The sequence below is a fragment of the Arachis ipaensis genome, chromosome B10, assembly GCF_000816755.2.
Source record: "Arachis ipaensis cultivar K30076 chromosome B10, Araip1.1, whole genome shotgun sequence".
Taxonomy (NCBI): Eukaryota; Viridiplantae; Streptophyta; class Magnoliopsida; order Fabales; family Fabaceae; genus Arachis; species Arachis ipaensis.
The window spans coordinates 120,446,124-120,458,204 of NC_029794.2; the positions used below are offsets into that span (position 1 = coordinate 120,446,124).

At 37.2% G+C, this 12,081-nt stretch overlaps 1 protein-coding gene across 1 annotated transcript; it reads left to right on the forward strand.

Moving 5' to 3' along the window:
• On the forward strand, window positions 11,102-11,530 carry LOC107621150 (uncharacterized mitochondrial protein AtMg00810-like). Its single transcript, XM_016323187.1, has one exon. The coding sequence runs from the start codon at window positions 11,102-11,104 to the stop codon at window positions 11,528-11,530; it is 429 nt and encodes a 142-aa protein (XP_016178673.1).

The following is a 12,081-nucleotide window of genomic DNA, read 5'->3' on the forward strand; positions in this document are numbered from 1 at the left end:
AAAACATTTATTTTGTCTCGTTACGTATATACTAAGCGTTATGTCGTATTTATATAAAAGGTACTTAGGACGATTGAAGCAATACGTGCGTAACAGGGCACAAGTAGAAGGCTCAATTGCGGAGGGCTATTTATCCGAGGAGATTTTGACATTCTGCTCCAGATATTTGGATAATATTGAGACTAGAATCAACCGACCAGCGCGAGTTGATGATCAACCTGTTGATATTACAAACAATACAAGAAAAACTATGTTCCTAGAAATTGGAAAAGCTTCAGGGGCTGTTTCACATTTTGGACTGACCCCGATGGAAAAAGATCAGGCACATCGTCATGGAAAAAGATCATGTGCCTGTCAATTGCGAGGCCGTCGTTCCATTTATTGAGTAAGTATGAACATGTAATCATTAAGCATGATTATAACCCATTTAAAACCTTCAGTCGTTGGACTAATTTCTTGTTATGTCGTAAAGTACATTTAGGGTAGAAACGAAGCGAAAATTATGGCATCAAACAAGGTCGCAATCTAAGATAGACCGTGTTGTGCATGCAGAATTTTCTCGCTGGTTCAAGCGTGAGGTTCGTAGAAATTTAATCTCAACAACTTATTTGTGCCCTAGAATTATAAATTACGAATTCCAATGTTTTATACGAACAAACTCTAATTTATGGTGCCAGGTTCCAATGGACAGTACTATACATTTGAAAGAAATGAAGTTGATGGCATGTGGTCCCATGCTTCAGGCAAGACGTTTTGGGGCATACAACGTCAATGAGTACAAGTTTAGAACTATCACAAAGGAAGATGGGCTGAAAATCCAAAATAGTGGAGTTTATGTCTCATCCAATACAAGAAGTTATGCAAGCATGCGTGACAATAGAGTGGTTGTTGGTAGTGTTCCATATTATGGAAAAATTGTGGACATAATCGAATTGAACTACAGCTGCCATTTCACAGTGGTTTTGTTCAGATGTATTTGGGCTGATACAACTACGATCAGAGGCAACAAACAAGACCATCTGAGCCTTACCGGCGTTAATTTCACTCGTCCAATTCACACCGGTGATCGAGAAGAGGATGAACCGTACATATTGGCATCAGAAGCTTATCTCGTGTACTATGTACGTGATGAAGTAGATCAAGAATGGATTGAAGTGGTTCATGTAAAACCACGAGACTTGTATGACATGGGAGGAGAGAATGAAGAATTTGAAGCTGGTTTTTCTCTACAGCCCGGATTGAACATGTCAGCAGCAGGTGACATCAGTGATTTACAGTTGATAAGGGATGATGATATAGAAGACCCAATAGAAGATGTTTCTGATAACATTGATGATGTGGCATAGTGAAAATATGGAAAATATGTACATCATTTATAGAGTATCTGTGTGTGTTTAATAAGTTTAACAGTGTTTATGATGTATGCAGTTTGCTGGTTACATTACTATTTGTGTTTTCATATTTGAATTAAGTTTTCATTTATTGTTGATTTTCATGAATACCACTAGTTCCTCATTTCTTCCAACGATTTTTGCTAGCAAAAGTTAGTTTTCAAGGCTTTGTTATTATCATCATCATTGTTGTTGTTCTTAATTTCTAACAAAGAAAATTATGATATCGAGTAAATTGCATTGAATTACAATATTGTTATCGTTGACCAATATAGTTAACATAAAATGGTGTTGTAACAGGAGAAATGAAAACGAAGGATTTCTCATCATGCTATGCAAGCACAACATTTGCTAACGAAATGGCTATGGCCTCTCCATTCTTTTCATTGGAACATGCAATTACGGTTGCCAGAGACATATGGTCCCGTAAGTTGAATGTTAGGTCTTGGTTGGAGGCTATATCAGGACGATCTTGTTCTAATGAATACTTAGAAACGGCGAACGAAGCTACTATGCAGTTCTGTTCATTAGCCATACCCTTAAAAACTTGAGTTAAACATTATTTGAGTAATAAGTATTTTAAGTTGATATATGCTTACAACATTTAACCAATGATAATTGTAACGTTCATGCTAAAATTTTTAGGAACTTCATGAATGGGGATCAATGTACGAGGAGAAATTTGGATATGTTTTTGTGACATTTGTAGCTGGTAGGACCTCTGAAGACATACTTGCTGATTTAAAGGTTAGAAATAAATTTCTAGCATAGAAAGTGAATCACAGAGACACAATATACTTTACAAAAAAGACCATCAAATATACATTTTATTATGATACAGACGCACTTTAATAACTCGCATGTTGTTGAGTTGGAGATTGCTTCAAAAGAGGAATTAAAGTATATAAAACGTGCTATTAGAGAGCTTCTTTCCAAGAAATCTATCCAAACTACCGACGAAGGAGATGGTAATAGTTAATTTTGTATTTGTTAATTTTGAAAGTCATCTTCCCATAATTCTGCAATTTTTTTCTTAATAACTAGGTAATGACCTGGAAGTTATCATTTTCTTTTAAGTAGATTTATGTTGTTGGTTGCATGTTCATATATTCAGTGTCAGCTGAATATTCAGACGAAATAGTTGATGACACTCTAGATGGAGCAGACACTGATTCAGAAGACGATTTAGATGCTATCTCCTCCGGTGGATATGACATCTCCAGGAATGTTGAGCTCAATAAGGTTCTAGAAGAAGACAATGAAACTTTAAAAACCCAACATAGAGAAGATGACGTACATGCTGTAAAAAGGGGTTTCGATCTGAATAAGTTGCCATGGTTTGGAGATGACTTATCAGATCCGTTATCACGTGACTGCAGTAGATTTTTGACAGAGTATTTCTGGCCAGGTCAATATGATGTTGATGAGAAATTTTGACTCAATACTTGTTTGTCTACTTTAGTAATTCTGATTTTTATGCTCTATTGAACTTTGTTTTGACTTTATGAATTCGGACGTTCACTTGATTTTTTTGTTACCATTTATGCTTGAATACAAACTCAAAATGCACTGATAATACAAGAGAAAACCTGATTCGTAAATTTCTTTTTTGTTATTCATTTATAAATATTTTTTTAATTAATGAATTATTTTTTATGTAACACAAAATTAAAAATTTATTTAATGCATTAAGTTGCAGTGTTTGAAACATGTTTTTCAGTAAAAAAAATAGTGAGGACTAGAATAGTTTTAACAAGGCAATGTTTAAACAAAAAAAATTAAAGTTAAAAATAATATTGTAGCGGTTAGTAGAAAACCGCTGCAAAACAAGTATATAAGTATTCACCAACTCCACATTTTGCGGCGGTTACAAAAATACCGCTGCAAAATGAGATCATTTGGTAGCCTCCTCTAAATCCGCCACAAGAACCGCTGCAAAACGAGTATCTAAGTATTCACCTGCTCGACATTTTGCGGCGGTTACAGCAAAACCGCTGCAAAATGAGATCATTTGTAACCCTCTCCAAATTCGCCACAAGAACCACTGGCAAACTCTATTTAGCAGCGGTTGAACAAAACCGCTGCTAAATATCCATTCATATTGCTTTGTTTTTTATTCTTTATATTTTATATTCTTTGATTAATTTTTTATTTTTATTTTTTAATCACAGGTCTACTTCATCCATTGTTCTAAATGTTATAATTTATAGGTAACATTCTTTTCATATTTCCTATTTATTTTTTCATCTCTAAATGTGTTTATTTATTGTGGTTTTATTTTTACTTTTGAGCTAAGTAGATTAAAAGGATCTCTTTGTTTGTATTATTACTAATAATGCCTTTTGTTTTAGCTTTATGATCATCACGAATTCATCATAAATATTATAGTGTGGCATATTTTTTATTAATTTTTCTAGGCATATATCTTCTAATTTATTTATGGTTTGGAATTATCATTTATTATAACATTAAATCAATTAAAGCATGCATACTATAATATATAAGAAAACGAAATACATGAATTAATTTAATTTACTTTATTCTCTTATTATTTTTTAGGGTAATTTACACTAACATATTGAATGAAATTTAAAATTATGCAGATGTCCTAAATCAATTTTCGTTACACGCTTGTCCTAGAATATCTTTATGTAACCGTCTCTAATAACGCGATGATAGTACAAAATGTTGGCACTCTCATGTTGTCATTTTTGCACCTCCTCATTGATCAGCAACTACGTTGTTGGGTCATCAGCATCATCAAGCACTTGAATAACAAGTTATGCTTTGGCCAATCTAAATTGCACATGGCGGCAATAGACTGCTGGTAAACATAAACAAACAAAAAAGAAACCACACATTTAACACAAGTAATTCTTTATATGATAAATGTTCAAACACATGGTGCGCGTGTTAAGAGTGTTACCTGTTTCTCATTGTACACGTGGATCTAAACGAGCACCATGGAAAAATAAACGAGCACCATCTTTAGGTTTAGGTTGTTGAGGATAAATAAAGATAAGAGATGAAACTAGTTGTAGTGTGGGGCATGTGATTAGGAGTTAGTTATGCTCAGTTGTCAAGTTTGTTAGAAGGGTAATTACTTGTTAGAAAAATCTGTTTCAGCTGTGACTACAAATACAAGAGTACTCTGTAAAGAAGTTTTTTAGAATCAATGAACTCAGTTTCTCGTTCTCTTCTCTTCTCTCTGCTCTCTACTCCCTTTCTCTCTCTCTCTTATCTCTCTCTTTCAGATCTAACAGAGTTTTCTGATACCTTCTCATGGTATCAGAGCTCTAGGTTCTGATCCATGGCGCTACCAAGTGAGATTCCAGCTTCCGCAATTGTGAAACCTAGAACAACGATCAACACCATCGCATTCAAGCTCGATAAAAATAACTTCGTTCCATGGAGATGTCAAGCATTGGCCTTCATAAAATCGAATAAACTCAAGGAGCATCTCGATCCAAGAAAAGTACCGAGGAGATATGGATCTGAACAAGATGGATTGACAAACACTAAAACGAAGGAGTTTGAAGCTTGGGAGCAAGAGGATCAATTCTTAGTCTTGTGGTTTTTTGCCTCAATGGATCCAGAATTTACTCATCAGTTGGATGAGTGTGAATTTTCTTACTGGAAGATTATTTTACAAAAAGGATGAAATCAAAAGTAAAACAGCTGAAAACACAAATTAAGACCATCAAACTTCAAGGATCTGTAACTGAATATATGTCCAGGATAAAAAAGGTAACAAACTCACTTTCTGCATTAGGTGCACATCTTACTAGTGAGGAATTTGTCGAAACAGTAACTTAAGGCTTAAATGAGGATTATAATGTTTTTATTACTATGATAAATTCAAAGGCTGATGAAATAACTGAGAGTGAGGTGGAGGCATTATTAGTAGGACAAGAAGAATTAGTTGAGAGATTTAAGAAGAATGTACTTGGCATTATGCATGTAAATTTGGCTCAAGGTTCAGAATCAAAACTACAAGAACACCACCACAATTACTCTACATATTCAGAAAATCAACAACATAACTCTCAAGGAACAGGTTAGGAGTTTCGAGGACGAGCTTGTGATCGAGGATTTAGAGGTGGCAGATCCTTCCATTATGGCAATTCAAGGCCGCAATGTCAGCTATGTGGAAGGATTGGACACATTGTATGGGATTGTTATCACAGGTTTAATCAGAACTATCAAAGACCTTATGAAGCAGCATCAAATCCACCAGCTCCACCGTCTTCAGCCTTTCATCAACCACAGTCACAAACAGACTCACAACCACGAGCATTGGTTGTAGTTGTGCCGTCAACCATACCTTTGATAGATAGAGCGTGGTATCTGGACACAGAAGCATCACATCACCTTACATTTGATGGCAACAATCTAGTTACAGGCTCAGAGTATGAAGGCTCAGAGCAGGTGTTCACAGGTAATGGTCAAGGTATGTGCATTAATAATATTGGTAGAACTATATTATTTCCTATATCTAACCCACCTTATCAGCCCAACACACACTACTTTAAACTACTAAACCTACTACATGTTCCCTCAATCACAAAGAACCTCATTAGTGTAGCAAAATTTGTGCAAGATAATCACATGTTCTATGAATTCCATCCTTTTGATTGTTTTGTTAAGGCTCAGGAGACCAACGAACTGCTTCTCAGAGGGTCTCTTAGAGGAGGACTTTATCAATTTGACAACATTGATATATTGGCCATGGCAGCACCATCAAGTGGTTTACCTTCATTCGAAGGAAGAAGAGAAGCTTTGCAAGCAATAAAAGCCACTGCATCTGCTAGTAGTGACCAGGAATCTCATTTTAGTGTACAAGAGTCTAGAACAGGTAGTGTCGAGCATGAACAGAAAAGCAAAGAAAAAGAAAAAAAATGAGCAAGACCAAGAAGAAAAAGAAAATGAAAAAGAAAAAGAAAGTGAACAAAAATAGAAAAGAAAAGAAGAAGGAAATGCACATTGTAAAGTTGCGTCTGTGTCGCAGTTTGAAGTATGGCATAGAAGGTTAGGACATCCAGCTGCAAAAACAGTAGCAAAAGTAATGCAGCGTTGTAAAATTGTGGATGATGATAAGAATAAAAGAGACACAACAGCTATTACTCCTTTGTGCAATGCATATTGTCAAGGAAAACATCATAATTTGCCTTTTTCTGACTCACTTACTGACTATAACACAACCCTAGAGTTAGTCTACTCTGACATTTGGAGGCCAGCACCAATCATCAGTAGTTCAAGTTTTAGATATTATATAATTTTCATTGATGCGAAAACCAGATACACATGTCTATACCTGCTGCAAAACAAAGCTCAAACTCTCCAAGCCTTTACCCAAAACAAATTGCTACTTAAAAATAAGACTGGACACAAGATTAAAAGTCTTCAAACTGACAATGGAGGTGAATTCCTCTCTCATAGTTTCACAGAATTCCTCATTCAGCATGGCATTACTCATAGGCTTAGTTGTCCTCACACTCACCAACAAAACGGTAGAGTTGAACGAAAACACCAACACATAACTAAAATGGGCCTAACACTACTCTCTCAAGCCTCCTTGCCCCTAAGGTTTTGGGATCAAGCCTTCTTGACAGCCACTCATCTCATTAATCTACTACCCTCATACACCACAGATAAGAAAACACCATTTGAGCTCCTCAATCACAAAGAACCAGACTATTTGTTTCTCAAAACCTTCGGATGTGCATGTTATCCACAACTTAAACCCTACAACACTCATAAATTTGATTTTAAAACTCACAAATGTCTCTTTTTAGGTTACTCCTCTCATCATAAAGGATACAAATGTTTCTCACCTTCTGGCAAACTCTACATTTCCAAACATGTCTTATTTGATGAATCTGAGTTTCCTTATCAATCTTTCTTCTTCAATCAAACTCCAAAACTGAAATCTGTTGTCCCACACCTCCAAACTATCACATCTGCACTATTGCACCTCATTCCAGTCCACACCATTGTCCAACAAAACCATCTCAACACACAAGCCACATCTTCAGTTAGTACTTCCAACACCACTAGCATGAAACACCTGTCCCTAACTCAGACGCCACTCTACACCGACAAATACTAGACCCTGCACAACAATCCCTTTCCCAACCATCTCCACCGTCCTCCACACCCTTAGCTCAACCTGAGTCTTCTGCCAATATTAGTGCTGCTCATAACTATCCATTAACTCATGATACTGCTATGACTACTTCTACTTCAGTGTTTTCCTCAAGTAATGCAGGGTTAGCTGAGTAGCTAGAAAGAGGACACGCAGCTCTGCCCACTACAGCGCTTACTTGAATGCATTAGGGGTGTAAGTTACCGAACCGGACCGAAAATTATCGCAGAACCGAACCGAATTCTACAACAACCGATTGAAAAACCGAAAAAACCAGTTTTTTTTGTTTTTTTCGAACTAAACCGATCGGTTCGGTTCGGTTTTTGGTTGCCTTTACTAAAACCGAACCGAACCGGACCGAACCAAAGAATGAGGGTTCAGTGGAGTGTGATTTTACTAAGTTGCCCTTTAACCTAGGTATAAAAGGGCAACTCAGCCACATAACCTAGCTTTCTTCTTCCCCTTTTACGCCGCGAACCCTATACCCACTACCCGGTACCCAGTCTGCCAGTCACCCACACTTCTCTCCCCCATTCTTCAAAGGTTCCACCTCCGACCTACATGCTTGAGAGAAGGAGAGGCTGAGGGAGACAGAGAACTCGCCAGTCGTCGCTCGAAGTCGTTCATTCATCGCCGTCGCAGGGTCGCCGTCGCAGGGTCGCCCACAACAAAGCCAAAGCCGAGCAGCACTCCAACGTCCAATCAGTCCGTCGCCGAGCAGAAAACGATTCGCCGAGCAGCAGTCCGTCGTCGAGCAGCAATCTAGTTGCCGAGCAAGACTCCAGTGCCCGAGCCACCGAACAACCAGTCCCTCTCCTGCAAAAACCCAAAACGCAACAGAACGATGTCTTCCTCGGAGGTTAGATTTTGTGCTTGGTTATAATTTTTTTTACAGTAATTAAGTAATTAATGTATATATTGTCAACAAAATCCTAGTCTGCAATATTTTCAGTGATATTGGTACTTGATTTAGTGGGACTTTTAGTGATATTTGTACTGTTATGTGAGTTTCTGATTGTATGTTAAGTGAATTGGAAGACTTATTTAAAAATATACAGAGTTAATGAACAGAAAAAATGAAGTTCTAGAGTTGTTAGATATGAGAAAAACTTTGCAACTTTTGTTTTTTAGTTAATGTTGCTGTGTTGTTTTTGTTAACTACTAATGAGTCTCTTTGATTACTCTTTCTTGTTCTTGTGATACTGATCATTGCTGAAGCCTTAGAAAAATTTATGTAATAGTAACTCCTTGCTAAACAACACAAATATTACTTCGAATCCTCAATTTTTTTAATAAAAAATACTTCCAATCCCCTGGTTAAGGCATTTTTTTACTACTTTGAACTTCCTAGGGATCCCATAAAAAGAATTTCAACTTTACAAGTCAACAGCAGCCAATCACAGAGAAAGGATATGGACAATTAAGCTATGAAACACCATGAAATTTAATATGCACATGTACTAAGCCAATTAAATCTAATTCTGTACAGACATCAACAGCCATTAATCAAATTGGTTTTGCCTTACTTTACAAGCTTTGCACTAAATGCATATGATAATTCAAACTGATGGCCATTCAATGTTCAATATATCAGTGTTTACTGTATGCTTGGACAGGAATTAGGATAGAAAATTCTTGTTCTGGTGGAAGGTATTGGTTTATTTTATATAGAGATTGTCTGCACCTTTTTTATAGAAGTCTAGTTTCATTTTTGTTTATTAATGAACATGCTTACTTTGACTTCAGTATTGTTATCAACCAAATTTATTTTCTTTGTTAATATATAATTAATTGTTGATTGGCTGCTTATGAGCTATTGTGGTTATGTATGCAGCCAACAAGTAATGAGGTGCCCAATGAACGGACGCCTGAAGTTGGGGGTGAAAATGTCGAGTCCGTGGTACGTTCTTCAACGGACAGCGGCGCGCTTACCAAACCCCCGCCCCATCCTAGATCAAAGAAGAGGAAGGTTGATTCAACTAATGTGGGTGCAACTTCGGGAGCAACTCCTACAAATCCAGCTCCAAGCAATGTGGACACCGATGAAGAGGATGGCAAGGATGAAGCTAATGAAGGTAACAGAAAACCTTCTAGACCTAGATCTTGGACTTGGGAACACTTTACAAAGGATCCTAAGTCCAAGCCATCACATCCTAGGGCTAAATGTAATTGGTGTGGTGCATCATATGCATGTGACTCTCATAGAAATGGTACAACTAATATGCGTTATCATAAGTTGAGGCATTGATATGCACACAAAATTGGCTTCGTGCTTCTCCAATGACAACTGATTTTGAGGAGCTTATTGGAGAGTTTGAGAAACTTGAATTAGGTATGCAAAAAAGAAATTTGTAGTTCCTTTCATGGTTTATGTTTATAATTTATAATCTATATTATGTTTATAATCTATATTGATTTTCTTGTTTTATTTTTGTAGAAATTGCACCAACCGGAGAAGATGAGGATGAGTCTGGTGTGGATTCAGATTAAACATGGTGGCTGTTTGGTTTTTATTTGTTTTAAAGTGAATGTTTTGGTTTAAACTGTGTTTATTTTTGTTGTTTTGCTAGACATTTTTAATTGTCTTTGTTTTATGTTTAATTAAGTTGAATTTGTATTGGATTTGGATGTGATATACTCTTGTTATTCTAGTTTATTGAAGGTTTTAAATTTTATTTTATGGCATTTTAAATTCTGATAATTAGGTGTAAAAAAACTGAAAAAACCGACCAAACTAAACCGCTGTTGGTTCGGTTCAGTTCGGTTCGGTTGCTCAAACAGCAGCTAACCGAATGGTTGGCCTCTTTGTAGAACCGATCAAATCGGTTCGGTTGGTTTTCGGTCCAAAACCAAACCGAATCGAGCCGATTACACCCCTAGAATGCATCCTATGGTTACTAGAAATCAGGCTGGAATTTGTAAGCCGAAACTGTTCACTACACTGGTTTCGGATAATGTTTTAGACCTCACACAAGTTGAACCTTCTTCAGTGGTACAAGCACTAACCTCTCCGCATTAGAAAGCCGCAATGGATGAGGAGTATGCAGCACTTTTGAAGTGCAAGACATGGAACTTGGTTGAAGAGTCACCAACAGTTGAACCAATTGGATGTCGTTGGGTATTTCGCATCAAAAGACAGCTAGACGGAACAATTCAGAAGTACAAAGTGAGGTTGGTCGCAAAGGAATTTCATCAGCGAGAAGGTTTGGACTATGATCAAGTCTTTAGTCTGGTTGCCAAGCCTACAACAGTATGCACATTGCTGTCTATTGTTGTTTCAAAAGGATGGAGAGTGAGGCAGTTTGATTTCAACAACGCATTTTTCAATGGGAATTTACATGAGAAAGTGTACATGGTGCAACCTGAGGGTTAAGCACTTGGTTCTGGCCTTGTGTGAAAATTGGAGAAGGCCTTATATGGCTTAAAACAGGCTCCAAGAGTCTGGTTTTTGAAGCTAAGCAGCACACTTAGAGGCTTTGGTTTTGCAAGTACAACCTCAGATCCTTGTCTCTTTGTTCGACACAGTAAAGCTTCAACAATCTATTTTCTAGTATATGTCGATAACATGCTGATGACTGGCACTAATAAAACTGAAGTTGATGGTCTGATCCAACAATTAAATAAAGTGTTCACTCTAAAGGACTTGGGGGAAATGAATTTTTTTCTTGGAATTGAAGTTAAAAGACCTAAAGCTGGTACTCTAGTGCTGAAACAGTCTAAATATGTCAAGGATCTGTTGAAGAGAGCTGAAATGTTAGAGGCTAGACCCGTTACCACACCAATGGCTAGTACCTTAAAGCTTGATACAATAGGTACAACATTTGATAAGCCTTTTTTGTACAGATCCATAGTGGGTAGGCTGCAATACGCCACCATCACTAGGCCTGATATTGCCTTCTCTGTGAACAAAAGTGTCCCAATTTATGCATGCTCCCCTGGAACAGCACTGGAAGGCAGTAAAGAGAATCCTTCGCTACCTGGCTGGGACAATTGATTTTGGGCTTGAAATTCACAGAAGCAGTAACTTCAGAATCTTAGCATTTTGTAACTCAAATTGGGCAGCAGATACTGTGGATAGACGGTCAACAACAGGGTATTGCATATTCTTTGGGGGTGAATCTCATAAATTGATCAAGTATAAAGCAAACGGCTATAGCCAGATCAAGCGCCGAACCTGAGTTTAGATTCCTGGCTAATGCCATGACAGACACTATGTGGCTGCAGAAACTCCTCCATGAAATGCACATACAGACTGGACTTCCTCCAACATTGTTTTGTGACAATTAAAGCACAGTGCTCATGAGACAGAATCCAATTCTGCACAGTCGATCCAAACATTTTGAAATTGATCTCCACTTTGTTTGACATAGAGTTGAGGACAAGCAGGCATATGTAGTCCATATTCCATCTCAAGATCAAATTGCAGATGTTCTTACCAAGCCAGTGAGTCATGATGCCTTCTTGAAGATTAGATGCAAACTAAGACTAGTTGACCAACCCAAGCTCAAGTTGAGGATAAATAGAGATAAGAGATGAAACTAGCCG

Bases quoted from the DNA above. Each gene is read 5' to 3' on its own strand.
- LOC107621150 (XM_016323187.1), top strand. From the start codon at position 11,102: ATGCTGATGACTGGCACTAATAAAACTGAAGTTGATGGTCTGATCCAA.